The sequence below is a fragment of the Cyprinus carpio genome, chromosome A10 (assembly GCF_018340385.1).
Source record: "Cyprinus carpio isolate SPL01 chromosome A10, ASM1834038v1, whole genome shotgun sequence".
NCBI classification, from domain to species: Eukaryota; Metazoa; Chordata; class Actinopteri; order Cypriniformes; family Cyprinidae; genus Cyprinus; species Cyprinus carpio.
Window position 1 is genome coordinate 12,768,667 of NC_056581.1, and position 18,421 is coordinate 12,787,087.

The 18,421-nt window shown below is 38.4% G+C and overlaps 2 protein-coding genes and 2 pseudogenes across 2 annotated transcripts; 1 reads left to right on the forward strand and 3 right to left on the reverse strand.

Annotated features, from left to right (window-relative positions):
* Window positions 1-2,385, reverse strand: part of LOC122134593 — a 30,541-nt pseudogene extending 28,156 nt beyond the window's left edge.
* Window positions 2,386-4,244: 1,859 nt separating this feature from the next.
* On the reverse strand, window positions 4,245-11,190 carry LOC122134121 (rab5 GDP/GTP exchange factor-like). Its single transcript, XM_042765254.1, is given in 11 exon segments — window positions 4,245-4,901; window positions 5,536-5,792; window positions 5,888-5,960; window positions 5,962-5,977; window positions 6,326-6,458; window positions 8,091-8,172; window positions 8,260-8,426; window positions 9,054-9,074; window positions 9,450-9,587; window positions 10,648-10,841; window positions 10,998-11,190. Coding segments are annotated over 11 exon segments (1,662 nt in total). The 5' UTR covers window positions 11,177-11,190; the 3' UTR covers window positions 4,245-4,499.
* A 1,107-nt stretch (window positions 11,191-12,297) lies between these two features.
* On the reverse strand, window positions 12,298-16,556 carry LOC109096867 (BTB/POZ domain-containing protein KCTD7-like). The gene is given in 5 exon segments (XM_019110534.2): window positions 12,298-13,977; window positions 14,048-14,201; window positions 14,203-14,227; window positions 14,392-14,561; window positions 15,652-16,556. Coding segments are annotated over 5 exon segments (1,023 nt in total). The 5' UTR covers window positions 15,949-16,556; the 3' UTR covers window positions 12,298-13,600.
* Window positions 16,557-17,156: 600 nt separating this feature from the next.
* LOC122146343 lies at window positions 17,157-18,088 on the forward strand (annotated as a pseudogene).
* The last annotated feature ends 333 nt before the right edge of the window (window positions 18,089-18,421 follow it).

Below are 18,421 nucleotides of genomic sequence, written 5' to 3' on the forward strand. Positions count from 1 at the left end.
TGATTAATTAGACAGACACTTTGAGCTGCTCTAGGCTTTGTGTAGTATGTTCATTGTGTTGTTAATGAGTGCGTATGCATGTGTTTGCTCACCCCGTATGCAGCTGAAACAGCACAGTTTGGAACAGTGAGGGCAGAGACGGGCATCACGCAGCTTTTCCATGCAAATGAAGCAGCGGAAGACTTCCGCTATACTCTGAAAAGGGACGCAAGAGAAGAGGCAATTCAGAGAAACACTTGAAAAGGAAAGCATTCTGTCAAATTTTAGGCAACATATAATGAGCTTATTAGTTGATACATGAACACATTAACATTGACACTAAAAATATTTACTATAATATAATCAAACAGTTTATGTTCTTAAAGGAATAGTTCACCCAAAAATATAAATTTGCTCCAGTTTCTTCACTGGAACAGATTTGGAGAAATTTATCATTACATCACTTGCTCATCAAAGGATCCTCCGCAGTGAATGGGTGACGTCAGAATGAGAGTCCAAACGTCTGATAAAACATCACAATAATCCACACTATTCAATTAATGATCTTGAATTAATAATGAATTAATAATCTGGTAAAGCAAAAAAAATGCATGTTTGTGAGAAACAAATCCAACATTAAGACTTTTTAACTTAAATCCATCACTTCTGGCCAAAATAATCAATTAATCTCCAGTGCTCTATGCATATTTCAGTCCTCATTCAGATGAAATTACTTTTTTACTGGAGAAAGCAATATTATGGATAAAGGATGCATATTTTATCTGGAAGCAATAGTCTGAAGTTAAAAAACATCTTGATAGAGTTGTTTATTTCAATAATGCAGCTTTTCACTTCACAATACATGAATTGATGTACTACTTGTGGATTATCGTGATGTTTTTATCAGCTGTTCGGAATCTCATTCTGACGGCACCCATTCACTGAAGAGGATCCACTGATGAGCAAGTGATGTAAGGATAAATTTCTCCAAATCTGTTCTAAAGAAGAAACAAACTCATCTAAATCTTAGACAGCCAATGGGTGAGTGAATTTTCAGAAAATGTTTATTTTTGGGTGAACTACTCCTTTAAAAAAGACAGTTCAGCCAAAAATGAAAAATCTGTTTTAATTTTACTCACCCTTTACTTTCTTGTGTGCTTCAAACTTGTAATATAGCGCACAAATCTTATGGATCAATAACTTTCAAGATCTTTATTTTGTCATTTGGGAGTCCTGAATATATTTTATTATTATGACAAGCATGTTTAGAATATTCCTATTAAGATATTCATAAATTCACCTTTTGTGTTCCATGGAAGAAGGAAAGCTATTCACATTTGAATGACTTGAAGGTGAGTTAACACTGGCAGATTTTTCCATTTGGGTAAAGGTTAAAAGTAATGTTTCACAACAAGTTGTCTATAAACACAAGGCAACTTGATGCCTGTTAGCATAAAACTCACACACACACTGTAAACATACCTCAACACTCTGCTCATCCATCTCAGCCAGTTTTAATTCTGACAGTCAAATATACCTGACGGGAGAATCCTGGTGCTTTCACTGCAATAGAAAACAGAGAGCAGAGACAATTTAGATGCTCACATTTCATTAGAACTACAGCTGTATCAGGCACACAGTCTGCAGTATTTTTTTCAGATTGTAGACACCGATAAATATGTCTGGCAACGCTGAGCTGAAGTGACAGAAGACGTTCATCTGTATGAGCTTAGATGACTGCAGATGGCCAAAACACATGATGAAATGTGTGATGGAGGCCTTCGTGGTTTTATAAAGCACATAACGGTGTCAAATACAAAATATCAAAGGTAAACGTTCACAGACTGTTGACTTTAACAACCAAACAACCCATAATAAATGGTCGCTATAATGAACAGTTCCACCAATAACAAACGCTGTCATCTATTAAATATGCCCGCAGGGACAATATTCGAGCACAACCAACAAGAAACCATCCAACATCTTCACGTGCGAGCTTAGAACTCAATGCCAATACAGAGAGAAATATGAAACGACTGACATAAGTTACCGATACAATAAACAGATAATATTACAAATACTAGCAGGTGATGTAGCGCAGGTTAGCATTTAGCAAGTTAGCTTAAGGGGGGTTTGCTCAAAACTTCAACATACAGAAAAACCTCGTATCTCTCTAAATGCATTTACCTTTCAGTGTTGCCCTCGAATCCGTCACTCCGACTGTCTACATCAAACGCTATTAATTTAGTTTTTTATAAGCAGGTTTTGCAGCATCAGACTGCTTGTTAACGGACTAGCAGCAGCAAGCAGCAAGCAGCAATGTACTAGCGCCTATATGTCAATGTCGGTCACCATGGGAGATCGTGTCAGTCACCATGGGAAACCGTATCCACCAATCGTATTCACTGTTGGGTGCTGATCGGAATAGCATTAACCAATAACGAACGCGCATTTCGAGTGGGCGGTTCATTAAGCTTTATGACACGCCTACTTAAAAGCGCCAACATCAAATATTTAATTCATAAACATTCAGCTGTGCTTCTTACCAGTTTTTAACGGATTTTTACCGTTTTTGTAACTAAATTCTTAGATTTTATGTCAAATTTTAGAATCTTATGACAAACTGACACTATGTATTTGTTTTCTAGTGTAACAGTAAAAGTAACATTAGTTCAAACTAATGAAGGGTAGGTGATGTGTTTCTGTCAAATAATTCTAATCCAAAATCATATAATACAAGCTATATCAATGCCTCAAATAACAAAACCAAAATCCCTGTCACATATTGTCTGAGTAATGACTTCAAATGTAGAGTACTTAAATCAAGACCTCAGCGTATCACTTGTGGAGCCTCTGAACTCTCCTGAGAGACACTGGCCTACAATCAAATTTTAAAGACGCGAGTACATATTCTATACTGAAGAACAAATCTGGAGGGGTCATTATTGATTCATCGCTTAAGCTTTGAGTACAGAGGAACCATCGTACCACACTCAGGTTTGGTGGGGCTGCAAAGATCTGTTGGCTCATTAAACAGGGCCATTTTCAAAGTCCACATGAACGTGCAAATTTGAGGATTGATTTCAGTGTTACTGGTTCAGGCTATACCAATGAAGAGACACGTTATTTAACTCAAACAACTTCAGAGATATTCGAGTTATCAGACTGACATCTGCACACCGTATCCTCACCTACCACTTAACAAGCACTTATACAGTACTAGACTTTATAGTGTATGCTTCAAAACGAAGAGAAATAAAACACATGATCTTTGTCAAGCACTGGGTTTAAAACATGGTGTATATACATATATATCAGACTATATATATATAATATATACAGTACTAGATATATATATATATATATATATATATTATATATATATATTACACACACACACACATTTTTATGCTGACTATTTTCTACCATCAGATGTCAGCATTGTGCTTTGCTGATTTATTTTGGTGCTACAGAATGATAAATAATGATTTACACAGCAAAATAACACACCTCAAATTTATATTTACATCATACATAAAACAGTTCAGTTAAAATATCACACACAGTCATAAATCATCATCATTACTGTGAATTAAACCATTTTTTTTTCACATGAATATAGTGTTTTGTGAAGTACCTGTTATAGTTACAGCTGGGGCAGTATTAAAATTAAAACTTATCACAAATCGGGTTTGGATAATGCTGATAACATCAAATGCAAAACATGTTAATGTCATACCTATCTTGGGAGGAAAAGCAACCTGCAGTTGTGTCACCATAACATAATTGCATAAATTTAGGTGAGCAAATGCACAGCTTTATACCTATATTTTCATTTGTAAATAAACAAATTCCCATGTACACAGTGTTTATTGCTGAATCGTCTGCACAACAGTAAATCTGATCAACTACGTGACCAAGCATTTAATAAGGAAATGTACCAAAATACGCCAAAATTCCTTTAAAAACATAAAAATCTGCATGGGGCTCAACTTTAAACTTCCAAAGTATACAGTATGAGCAGCAAAAAAAAAAATTATACATCCATAAAAACCACAATAAAGGAAAAAAATGCACATCAACACCCTACAGTAAACATGAGTTATCTACAAAAGAAACGCTGATATGTGGTGTATGATCACATAAAAACTGCAATCACATTAAGAGGACGTATAAGCAGCTATTTGATTCACTAATTTAAAACAAACTTGTATTAAGGTAGATCAAATTGCTGACAGATCTTCCAAAACCAGGTTAGAAAAAGCTTATTTAGTAACACAAAGTCTGCCTCGTCCGTTATGAATCAGCTGCACAAATGTAGTCACACAAGAATGTGTTTTCAGAAAAGATATGACGGGGGACTGTAAGCAAATTTAAAAAGACAAATGGAATGGTAACAGCCCATATACAGTGAAGGAGTGGAGAACTTGAACAAGAGCAGCCAATGCATTTAAAAATGCTTTACCCGTCTGGTACGACCATGTCGCTGGCTTATTCACTCCAGAGGACATTACACGATGCTAACCCGCAAACACTTGTGGCTGAAGGGGTGGTGGCAGCCTGTCGTTCTCCACATTCTCTGCATCGATCGCAGATGCTCGTGGTTTGATCTCCAGTGGGTACCGCTCCAGGATTTCCTGCACCTCGCGGGCCACACTGTCCTGCCATTCTGCCAGTTCGGTCTGCAGGTTCTGCGCCCCTTCAGTGACCTGCTGCTGTCTTTTCTCAAGGTTGGATAGGAGCTTGAGGTTATGATGGATCTGGCTAAGTGCTGGGTTGACACGGGAACCACTCTGGGGCCAGGCTGCAGGATCGTCTTGTCGTCGAGGGGAAGCCTGACCGGACATGTAACGCTCAAATTCCTCAGGACTGAGATTCAACGACTGGGCATCCAGCTTCTCTATGAAGGCAACGGCACAGCACTGCAGGGAACACGTGATGAAGATGAAAATTGAGTAAATAGAATGAAAAAGAACAAAGAAATGATTAGGCTAGACTAAACAGTAAGGTTTATTCACAGTAAGCATATGGCCAGCCAGACTCAGAAGTAATTATAGTAGCCTCAAACAGTTTTGGGACACTTTTGCCACACTTAAATGGATAGTTCACATAAAAATGAATATTTTGCCATCATTTACTCATTCTCATGTTGTTGCAAACCTGTATGACTTACTTTCTTCTGTGGAGCACTAAAAATTTTTGAACAATGTTTTTGATTGTTTCTTATTGTATTTTTTGTTCAAACAGTGGAAGCGAATTTGAACCAAAACTGTTTAATTACCAGCATTCTTCAAAATATCTTCTTTTGTGCTCCACAGAAGAAAGTAAGTCATAAAGGTTTAGAATAACATGAAGATAAAATATGACAGAATTTCCATGGGTGGACTATTCCTTTAAAATGTATTAATGTCATTGCATTAGATAACAAAATATAAAACCAAGGGGCACTTATTTTAAAGTAAAATAAATACATTTTTGAACCAAATTATTCCACAAAAATGAGTCTGTCTGGACATAAATGATTTTTGAGCCACTCTAAATTATGTGTGGACCCACTAGGTTGGTGAAGTAGTATCCGTCCTCTCCCGTCATGAGTCTTGAAGGGTTGCAGAAACGTGTGATGTACTGGATGTTGGACTGCAGCCGTGGCGGGTTCGCCTTCAACACAATATAAATGAGGGTGGGTAGGAAGTCATCTGCAGAAGCTGGTTCATTCTTGGTGACTCTGATGGTGTTAAAGATATGCTTGCTGCAACTGGTGATGCAGGCCAGTTTATCCCTGGGCACACGCTTGGAGTCCATCTCAATGATATCTGAGGTAGACAAAAATAATAAGAAAATAATCTCCTTGTATCTTGATGGAAAGTAGCAACTTAAAGACAAAACAGTACCATCCTTGCAGACTCACCGGTGATGGCTTTGACTACACTATCCGAAACCTCAGGGATCTCCTCGCCAGGAACACACAACATCTGAATGGTTTACCCAGTGTAAGGCCCTGGAAAACCATTATTTGACCAAGATTTTAAAGGTGAATAGCATAAAAGAATCATATTTACTTGAGGAATTTTCATGTATAAAGTTCATACTGATATGGGGCATATAATATGGAGTGTGTTGTTAAAATATCAATATTTAATGTAAAACTTAAATGAAAATTAAAAATACTATTTTGGTAACTAGCCAAAATAAGTTGAAGCTAAAGAAGGAAAATTACTAAAACTTACACTGAAATAAAATTCAAGCTAATGAGAAATATATATTTGAAAAAAATGTAAATACAACCTAATTTAAAATATTAAACAATACTATAATAGCATATAAACAATACTAAACACTGGCTGACCGAATCCTGCGCTGGGTGGCCAGGTCTTTTTTCTCATCATCTGAGGTCTCTGGACAGAAGACACTCTTGTAGAGTCGAGTCATGATGTATTTTTCCACTTGGTCCATTACTCTATCCACTTTCTCAGAGGAGCCTGAGGAAAGAACCCACTGAGGTTTATATTAGAAAAACAAAATTAATCTGTCTTCTGGAACACACTTGCTAACCATAAAAGGCAAGTATAAATGTACAAAAATCTAAATAACCATTATGGTCCGATTAAAGCATTCTACAGAGGACAGCTGAAGGGACAGATAAAAATCCTTTAGATACCTCACATACTTGTGTCTTGAATGAAATCAGTGAAATCAGTTTGTTATATAACCCCACTCCCACATCACCATTCTGGAACAACAATGTTTTCTTAAGTGGTTAGCAGACATGGTGGCTGGATGTACTGGATTTGCCCCAGTGTTGTTTTTGTTAACTAAAACTTTTAAAAACTGTTCTTGTTAACTGTCATCAAGCTTAAATAAAATAAAAAATATAATATGAAAAAAAAAGTATATATAAAAAAGTATATATATATATTAATAAATATTAATAAATATTGCTTTATCCAAGATCAGGGCTAACTGGTTTAGATATCTTGGCTCTAAAAATCTCACCCATTTTAATGACCCAGCCTGACCATATTTAAAGAAAAATATTTTTGTAACGATTCACTCAACTCACGATTCAATCCAATTCACGATTTTGATTTCACGATTCGATTCACAAGTTTTTTTTTTTGTTTTTTTTTAAAAATGATATTTAAGACATTATAAATTAAATTTGTCCTTTTCTTATTGCTTGGACAAAATGCTGCACGTTTCTTTGTGAAATCGAAATATAACACTATAATAATATACTAATATAGCACTTGCTTATTACTGCTCTTTTGTTGGTTTTTTGATTGCTTCTATTGTCCTCATTTGTAAGTCGCTTTGTACAGAGTCTACTAAATGACAAAATTTTAATATAAATGTAATGGAAATTTTAAAACAAGCGCCAAATCAAATAAATAAGTAACACAAATAAAAGAAATCTCCTCATATAAATGAAATAAGGCTTTGTCTGTGATCTTTCCATTTAAAACTAGAGGCAGGCAACCACTGCATTTTCATCATGATCCATAAAAAGATGCTGCAAACATGCAACATGAGCAGTTTTTAATCTAAATTAGATTGTATAATTTCAAAATTTTAAGCAAAAACAAAATGGTTTGACTTCAGTTTTATGAAACTATACTTAAAAAATATCTGCATGTAACAGCAACAGCAGACGAGCTGAATGAGACACAGATTCACTTTCTGCCAGCAGGTGGCGCTTAAAGCATTCCCTTGGTTACCGCTGTAAACAAAGCAGTGCTGCACTATACATTATACAAAAATACCATCTAAACTTTTCTAAAGACAGTACGTTCTCGTCAGACATTCATATAAACTCCTATCCCTAAATGAATCGCGATTTGTTTAGCATCTCAACCGATTTGAATGGTCACATTGAATCGATTTTCAACCGGCTTGCAGTTAATCGTTACATCCCTGCCCCAAGTACATACAAAACAAAACCATTTTTGACAATCTTTCATAAAATTCAATTACAACAAAACAACCAGACAGCAGATGAATCAGATTCAGTATCCGCTCTAATGGATTCAGTGAGTATTTAATTAAAATGATTCAAACCAAATGATTTTTGACCAATTCACTGCTGCCAAGTTTCTCCGAAGCATGAATTCTACCTTTAAAATGATTCAAGAGTCGGTCAGACATGCCCTGATAAAAGTCCTGCACACACTCAGACAGCTCTTCAGCACTGAGATCCTTCAAATAAGAACAAATACAAAAGAATTTGTTTACTTAAATGATTAACATTCAAATTTGATGTGGGCACGTGACCCTGATTCTCACCTTTTTATTTCCCATACTCTCTATGAAACCACGGCTCTGCTTGTGGACCTCTCTGCCAGGCTTCTGTAAGGTCTTGAGGAACTCCACAAAGTCTCGTGACACGCGATCAGTCTCGATGCTGGACTGACGGGTAATGGAGGGACTGGGCGCTTTACCCTCGTGGCTCTCTGAGGAACACAAATAAGCGCACAGAATGTTTAGAAACAAGCTGTATAAGCATAAAGTTGATATTAAATTGGATCGGATGAAAATGGAAGTTAAAAAGTTAGTTTTCATCACAGAATGCCATGTGAAATTAAGCAATTTCAGCCAATAATATTCAAGAAAAAACTAATTATTTCAGTAGAAATATTCAGCTGAATTACACATGACATTCTGCACAGAATAAAGAAAGAACCCACTGCATAAACAACATAAAATGTTACATATCATATATTCATAAATTGACTTGCAGCCCATTGAGAGGAAAACCTTGTCAGAAGTAGGCCATTCTACTAAAATATTGATCTGTTACCATGCCAACACCTTTGACATCCGAACAGAGTCAAAGACTGTAATAGAGTAGCTGAATGAATTTAGAGAGAATTCTGGGACCAGCATGCTTTGGTTAAATACTAAACAAACAGATGTTCTAAATGCTGTTGCACCTGTCTTTCTAAACGCCCCATTGACAGTAATGGAGCATTAGAAGGGTTTCAGCCTGAATGCATGCAGCTCATATATAACAGTGATGCACTGGTTTGTTTTCTGTGATTTGTGCTGGAGGGCTACAGTGATGTGGCACTAATACCCACCTCTCAGCCTCGATACCAGAGCTGCCACCAGATTGACAAGAAAAAGAGGAGGACGCATGACAATGAAACAGTGAACATGAAAAAAAAATGGTAGGGTCAATTCAATCATGTGACGCACACACAACCAACATAGAGAAATGAACAAATACACACTACACTACGGTATGGATCAGGGCAGTATGTCACAAAGAACAGCTGAGGGGAACATCAAATGAAAATAGTTGCTGTACTCTGTGAAATACTTTTAGTAAAGACACTTTTAGACAGTTAGCTCTTCAACACAGAACATCAAATCACACAAGGAATGCTGGTCCACCTCAGAAAAGATGAACACTGCAATCTCCTCCCACGTTCCCTTTTCATAACCCCAGATTTTCCTTCAGCTCTGTCTGTTACCTTCAGTGGGGGAGGCCATCTCCCAGGGTTGGGTAAAAATGCCCTTCAGATCCCTCAGGAGGTTTTCTCCATGGCTCTCCCTCCTGCCCTGCAACTTCTCCTCTTCCCACTGTTTCTCGCTTTCTTTTTCAGGGGGGACTAAAACACCCAGGGTAGGCAAGGGAAACGGGCGAAAGGGAGTGAAATGGATGAAAAATGTGGGAGAGGTGGGGCGGAGATCAGACAGAACGGCAGAACAGCAACGGGATGAAAGAAACAAACTGAGAGATGAAGGGTGGATCACTTGTTCAAATAAAATCATCTCATAAGAACATGATGGACAAATGATAAAATCATGTGACAGCAAATGAATATATAACTATTAAATCAAGCAAGGATGACTTACACTACCGTTTTAAAGTTTGGGTTCAGTAAAAAAAAATCAGCAAGAATGCATTCAATTATTCCAAGGTGACAGTAAAGTTTCTTGAGCACCAAAGCAGCATATTAGAATGATTTCTGAAGGATCATGTGACACTGAAGACTGGAGTAATGCTGCTGAAAATTCAGCTTTGCATCACAAGAATAAATAACATTTTATAATAAAACTTTTCACAAAATAATACGCTTTTACTTTATTAATTCAGCCATGGTAAGCATAAGAGATTTATTTCAAAATCAGAAAATCTTACTGATCCCAATGAACTTTTGAACGGTCTTTACTTAATGTTTCAATGATAAAGCCTTTTAAACTGCCAACATTCAGGTCCATTAAAGTAATAATAACCTAGCATAAATTACAAATTGCTGTTTGGATGTTGCATGCAGAGAATTTAAGGCTTGATCAGAGAGATGCCATCCAATGACAAGGTAAAATCAAACTGGGACTATGTATGATGATGAGGGCGATCATTTGCATATGAAATAAATAAGCATGATTTCCAAAAGAATCCAGAAGCAAAAGAATGGGTGATTTTGTATTTTGGGCTCTGAGAGAAAAGTGGCGACGCAAGGAAAACCTACAGCACTGACACAAGTCTGTAAAGCTCCACTGTATTTCAAATCAGTTTTCACTTGTCCAACTAATAATAATTTTGTGGTGGCAGATGAATAAGAACACACCCAGTCCTGGACATCAGCCAACTCCTCCTACTGCAACCCCCCCCCCCCCCCCCCCACAAATCACACTTATATCACTCCAATCCCACCCTCCTTGTACCTTTTTTAGGGGCCGTGCGGGAGGAGGGGCTGAAGAACTTCTTTACGGTGGTGACCTTACGGGTCTTCTCATTGGTTTTCTTCTCCTCAAACTTAGAGAAGGTGGCGAGAGAGTGCTGAGAGTGGGACTGTGGGGGCTGGGTCTGAGAGGAACCGTGACTGCTGACATAAGCCGCCTCCTCTTCTCGCTGCAGCCTGCGACAGGAAGCACATCATTACAGCAGTCTGTCTGAACATCATTTCTGCTTTATGAATGTCTTGATGATGCTGAATGTTTATTTTAAATAATACTTGATGCGTGATCTAACAAAACCAAACCACTGCGGTTTAATTCCACTGTGTCCAACTCACTTCTCAGCCAGAGCCCAGTCCTCCTGGATCTGTCTTTGCCGAGCTCTCTGGTACTCCTCCCTCCAGCACTTGGAACATAGGCCCTGCCATGCAGCATTGCCATAGTAACCGCAGCCTTTCTTACACAGCAGTTCTGATTGGTCCACATGGATCCCCCGTCGCTCCGAGCGCTGATTCATTGTGTCCCTTTTGTCTAGGTAAAGAAACATGTCTTGTCATTGTGATCTGAATTTGCACATCCGGTCTGCAGTTCATGCACCAAGACAACAGGAGTCGGGTTACATAATGTGCTCTGCAAAGACATACAACTCTTGCAAAACACACACCAGAGTTGTCAACATTGCCATTTAAATGAGACAAGATGAGTCATTTAAAGACTCGGAGCAGATTTAAAAATGAAACTATGTGAAAATCAGATATTTAGAGCTAAAGGGCAAGTAAACTAGTCAAATGCATAGTTTTAATAATTATACAGGGTGAATTCAGGTAAATTGGGACACTTGTTGCCATTGAGATGTCTGGGAAAAATGTCCCAATTAACCTGAATTCACCTAACCTTAAAAAAATGGTGTCTAAATTATACTGAGAATTATTAAACAACCAATGACGCAGTAAAAGTCCATCGAAACGAAAAAGTGAGTAGTTCAAAAGTGTTTCATCTTGTGTCTTTATCGTTTCAATGAAATAAATGCTTAAAAGCAGAAACGATTTTAACACTGATTTACATTAAATTAAACTCCAGGTATAACATCATATAACGTTACTGACATCGTTCAATGCCGGTATGATGAAGATTAAACATTCATTAATTGACTAATAGAGGTTTAAAAGTAACCTAGAAAATACATTATCGGCTAAAAAAAAAACACAAAGTGTCATTCAATCCGCAGCAGGCAGACACGTCAAGCTAGCAAAACAGCTAAGTTACGCGGTTAAAAACAAACGCAACAGCTCATTGTCGGCAAGATATAAGACAAATATATATTACTAGTCTAAAGCGATACTGATTTTTAATGTTAATCTACCGGACAGCGACAGATACCTCGTCAGCAGTCTCTTCTCCAGGATCACAATTAAATTACATCATATCCTCGCGACTGGTGTATGGGTTGTGTGGGCGGGGCTGTGGGCGGGGCTATAGGTGGGCTGATCTCGGAATGTCAACATTCTCTATGATAAATAGAGCGCATTCATCTTCTTTTGTACATTTGTTATCCATGATCTATGATAGCATTATTATTATTATTATTACGTTTACATGTATAAAGGGGAAAAAAAGGGATCTGCTTTTATATAAATTGCAAAATATATTGTTTATTATCAGCACAATAAGAGCCAGTACAGGAATGCAATACAAACAACAGTATTTAACAAATGTACAACAGAGAACAAATATGCATCAGTTTAAACTTGAGCAACATAACGTAAACTGGGCAAGACTGAAACTGAATCCCAGTTAGGATTATTCTGTGCATTTTAACTGGTATTAGATATTCTGCTGCCAAAACACAGAGAGCTCTTGCAACTTCGCATGGCCTTCACAGCTCTTACAGCAAACCAATGAGAGACAGAGGTTTCAGATGACTAAAATAACAAATAAAGCTAAATCAGCTAAACTTGTTGAGGGTTACAGCAATTAAAAGCATAGACAAATGCTATTGGCAGCAGAAAATAACTTCACAAAGTGTCAAAGTAGCAAAATAGGCAACCTAACCTGCAATAAGGTGGCTAACAGTCATTAGTATAATTTCAAATATACTCCTTTTAATTCATATTAAGGTCATTTATTTTAGTACATAAACTTATTTTGGGCTCTCCTTTGAGAACAGTTTATTTTTTTTGACATAAATCAAAACTTTTATACTTTTATGTGATGTATGTTTATTTTAGAAGGCTTTATGTGAAGCTTTGGGTGGCTGTAGACACCAGACATTTGTATTCTTGTTAAAGTCAGTATATGTAGAGATTGCATGATCTATGGTGTTCATTACTGGAAACAGGACATGGATCAGGTCCTAAATATATAAGTCATGTAAAACAAATGGGGTAAAGTCATTTTAAAATACTGTAGGGGAAAAAGGTTTTTTAAGAAATACATCACAAGCAATGACAGACTTTCAATTTCCGAATATGGGTCCAGTTGACTGATTCTTCGATCAAACTGTTAATACATTCATTACATCTAACACGGAAACATACTTAAGAGATGTTATATTTAGAACAGGAAACACTGTTTCACATAAGTTCACTTCCTCTGAGGATGATCCCAGAAAATTCCCTTTAGAACTACAACTGGGCAAAATGATTCCAGGTTTTTCTAAATTAACTAAGTTAAACAATTACTTACAAAAACTAAGGAATTAACAGAGCTGCCCATAAAAGAAAATTTGAGTTGCAAACTGCAGTTTCATGAAGAAACAAAAGAGCAAATGCCACAATTATAGCCATCTTTTTCAAAAGCTTGTCATTATTTCCACTCATTTTGAGTAGGACTCCATGATCCTGCTGGTTTCATATAACTGTAGACAGCAGCAAACATCATTTGCTCAAACTTGCACATCTCAGTTCTTGGCAATAGAGACCTCACCTAAAACACCTCACCTTCACCACCAGGTGATTTTAAACTCATAGATTGGCCTTTTGCAGTAGTAGTGGTTAATGAGGTGTTTGTCACACACGCCGATGCATTGCTGGTCAGCAGAGATGCCACGCTCTGCCAGGTCGCTAACTATGCAGTGAAGAAGGTCATAAACATCCGCCACTGCCTCCCAGGGCCCGAAGGACACGTCAACCTCACAATGGTGCTCAAACAACTTGGCCTCACTCTCCGAGCGCTCAAATCGCAGCGAATTAAACAGTGGTCTTTCATAAGGGGTGATGGGCATCTCCTCCTTGTAAACACAGATCTTCAATTTTGCAAAACGAGCCTTCCGCTGCATTGCACGAAGTTTTGCAATCTCCACGATGCGCTCAAGATTTTCTAGAAGAAAAGGGGACAACTGTTCAATCAAACGGAAAACCCCTATTTTTTATTTATGATTTTATATTACCTTTATAATAGGGCAAAAGATCAAGAAAAGCCTGTCGCACTTTCTCTCCGGTAAGTGGTTGCGTGTCTTCAAGGCTTTCCAAAAGAGGCCCAATAGCATAATACTGAGCTTCCCTGTGCACCGCACGAACACGGTCCCTCTGAGGCAGCTCACCCCTCTCGCAAGAAATTCAGAATATCCCTAATGCCAGAGAAGTACATATAAGCATCATATCAAGCAGTTATTTAAGTAATCCAGTAATGAAATAATAAAAGCTGAATCCAGATAATCAAAATGTTTGCTTTGTATCTTTGGGAACTAGTAGGCACTGACCATAATCAGATTTTATTAATCTAAACACTAACCCAAAATATGCTCCGTCTCGGTCTATGAAATATCGTCCCTCTGCATCCCTGGGAATGTGGTGGCGGCCACTAAACATGGCAGCCAGCATTGTGTCCTCATAACGTCGCAGGGTGGATAGCCGAGTGGTGAAATATGATCCTCCTACATTCAGGGGGATGACCTCGGGGAACTATGGAGAGAGAGGAAGAACAGAAATAGACATTACTCTATTATACATTAGTCTTTTACATTAGTCTGAAGGTACACTAGTATGGGTTAAGACGAATGTTTTTGAAATAAGTCTCTTATGCTCACCTAAGATGCATTTATTTGAATAAAAAAAACAGTATTATTTTGAAATTTTATTAGAATGGAAAATACGAGTTTTTTAATTTTAAACATATTTTAAAATTATGGCAAAGCTGAATTTTCATCAGCCATTACTTCAGTGCCAAATCAGCATATTAGAATGATTTGAGACTGAAGAAATATTTCTCAAACAGTTCCTATTAGTATTGATACTGAAAACAGTGATGCAGAAACCACACGGTGCATTTTGTTTTTAGGATTCTCTGATGAATATAGCGTTTAAGAGAATAGCATATTTGAAATAGAAATCTTTTGTAACATTATAAATGTCTGTCTGTTTTTACTAACTACAAACTTTTGAACGGTAGTGTATAACATATATATCACTGTACTAAAAGTTATAGTTATGCACGGGAACTTCTTAACTATCTACTAGAAAAACAGGATCTGTCCCCTCCCCGGTTCATTTGAATGCTGTTGCGTTTAAAATAATTATTAAAACCCGTTGGCGATCATAAACAAAGGTGTTGGGCTAATCATATTACACATGTTTGACAGGACAAGCAGGTTTGTCAGCAGAAACCTGCGGCGACACCTTTAACATAATAGACCTTGCAAAACACGATTAGTTTAATCCATTCGATATGATTTGTTGGGCGTGTGATAGGAACCAATCAGAAACGACGTCCACCCGCCCCACTGGAATAAAGAACCAATCAGATTGCAGCATTCAGGACGCAAACACGCTAAATACATCTGTTGCCTGTGGAAACGGTCACGAGAAAGCACGAGAATCTGGAAAACTTTGACACGGCTCCTCCAGATGATCTTTTAGAAAAACCAAACAAACAATTAAAGGAGCGAAACGCAGATTAACGTGGGCATTTTAATTTGCATTTAACTTCCATGCATCACACTACAACTACCCTGTTATAAAAATAGCACATCCTCTTTAAACCTCGGGTACTTACCTCCTCAGGTGCGTCTAAAGCGCGAAGGGGCTTCCCTAGATTAAAATTAGAAATAGGTATGGCTGGTTTGCGATACACCTCTTCCCCGGTGTCCGCGCCCGACATCGCATCTCCCTGATTCTCAGTGTCACTCGCAGCCGAGAACACCACCATCACTCTGGGCTGAGGAGGGACCGTCCGCCCCTCCTGCGCGAGCCTCCTCACCCGTGATGCTGCCATTTGGAGCGGAGCTGCTGCGCTGAAGGAAAGCGGAGGCGGCTCTCCGTTCGGGGTTTCGCCTGCTCCATTATGCTGCATGCACACACCCACAGCAGATCTGACACGAGTGTCGATTAAGGCCCACACGCGGACTGTCAGCGACTGTTGTGATGTCCAGGAGGGCGGCAGGGTAGCACAGCACACCCCGAGCGAGAGGTATGGTCTGCAGGCTGATCAGGTGAATCCGAGACCGCTCGTGTGCGCTGTAATGCACGTACGCAAGTTACGTATGTGACAGCGTACTGCTAGAATGTTTTCAGCTGTTTGCTCCGCGACAAACGTAAACATGAACAGAGATTTACAAACGTGCGTAACTTGTGTACACGCACGCAGTTCATCAGCCGTCAATTTTATTTAGGGCAATCATAGAAACGCCCCTATAAATATTCACTAGATTTGAAGGGTAAATTATATAGCATACAGTATATATTTTATTTAGTTATGAACAGTAGGGTGATTAGACCCGCGGTCCAGAGGGCACCAAAACTCTTAACACACCCCTGGGCATGAACTAGTTTTAGTTGGCAAGCAGCACATTACTTGGATTAGTTGAGTGCTTATGTGTAGCCCCATAAATGTAATAACATTGATAATGTGATTTTTTTTTAACTGAACATAATTTTAATAGGGCCCTTAATTTAAATGATTTAGATTTGTTTTGTCATTTTGTCATTTTCTCATGTCCATAGAACAGCTAAAATAACTGAATTTTCACATTTACAATAATAATTATAATAATAATAATAATAATAGTAGTAGTGTGTCCATTGAGTAACTATCCACTTATGTCCTGATACTTGGACCTATACTAGTTTAAAAAAATAAAATAAACAAATAAATAACAAAAAATAGGTTCAAACATTTCAAACTCCAGTAGGAACTGATTTGTAGGTATGACCCTAATATAACAGTCTCTGCACAGGCTATTATGTAACCATTATGATGAAACAACAACCTGAACGCCCTACCAATCGCTTACCTGGAAATATTCTTCTCGCACGGCATTGGTCTAATTTCACTCAGCCCTGCAAAGAAGCTCAATTCTGATTGGTCGATTCTGAAACCGATGACGCTTTCTATAGTTGATCCCTGCACAATGGCGGAGGTCAGGCTGCGGTTCGTGAGAGGGGCTTACAAGCTTTTAAAAACGCGAAATCTCCCGCTTTTGGATAAAGACTGTAAACCGGTTCCAACGGCAACTTATGTTGCAGATGTAATAAATTCACCACAGCTCTGTGGGATTCGAAATGACCGTGTCCAAGCAGCTAAAAGCCCGGCCAGCCTCTGGCGTCTCCTCCAGACGGGGCTGTGAAGACGCTCTTTGCCCGTGCTGGTGGAGATACAGACAGCGTGAAAGTGCGGTTAAACCTCAACTCTGGAAATGTTAGTACATGGACTGACTGCCATGAAGCGAAGTTTAAGGCATCTGTAGTTCACGTGTCCTCCTGGAGGAGCTCGTGTTTGCGAACTTATGGAAAACTCCCTCTCCTGTCCAGTCCTACTGGCACTCACTTTAAGCGCCAGTTAAGGAGAGCCATCTATAAAAAGACTCTTTATGGACCTCCAAATGATTATTTAGGGAAGTTTATGTCTTTAACCAGAGCTTATAGTGGCACACAGGAAAAAAGGCAGTCCGTTATACAAATCAAAGTCTGCTTATTATGAGTATTTTGGAAGTTTCTCCCGACCGCCACGCACGTACAAATCAAGACCGCTTACTATAAACAGTCCTTCATATATCACCCGGACAAGAACGCAGGGAGCGAGGAGGCCGCGTTCAGGTTCTCTCAGATCAGCGAGGCCTACAGCGTCCTGGGTAATAAGTAGCTCTGAGGAGGAAATACGACCGTGGGATCCTGAGTCAAGCTGACCTGCAGGACACCAGCAAACCCGCCGGCAGAGAGAGTCCAGCATACAGGACAGCAGACCGGGACCCGACACTCCCCTTCTGTTGGAGCCACCCAGCAGAACATCTCCGACTTTGATACCTTCATCAGGTCACACTATGGAGAGCAACTTAAGAGAGAACAAGATACCCCACAGCACAGAGGAGATCATCAGGAAAAAGGAGGAGCTGTATGAGGATATGGAACAACTCAGCATGAAGAAAGAAGCCGCAGTAGAGATGATGCTGGTGATGGCGGCGATGATCTTATTTAGCCTCAAGTCTAGCAAGTGAGGAAGACACGGGATACTTGAAGCATATCTCACATTTTAACAGTTTTATAGTTAGTTTTGATTAAAAAGAATGTGCCAAAATCACACAATATATGGTACTGATATGTCGTATTTAATTTTTTTTTTTTTTTTTTGCAACAAATCCTTACCAAAAAGTAAATACAAAATACACTTTAAAGTTATAACTGATTTTCTTAAAGGGGTTGTTTAAATTTGGAAATGTTTCTTTAAAGTGTGTGTGATGTGTGTGTGACAAAAATTCACAAAAAAATGCTATTTGAAAGATCCTGTAAAATCTGATATATATATATAGAGAGCAGTGGTGGTAAACATT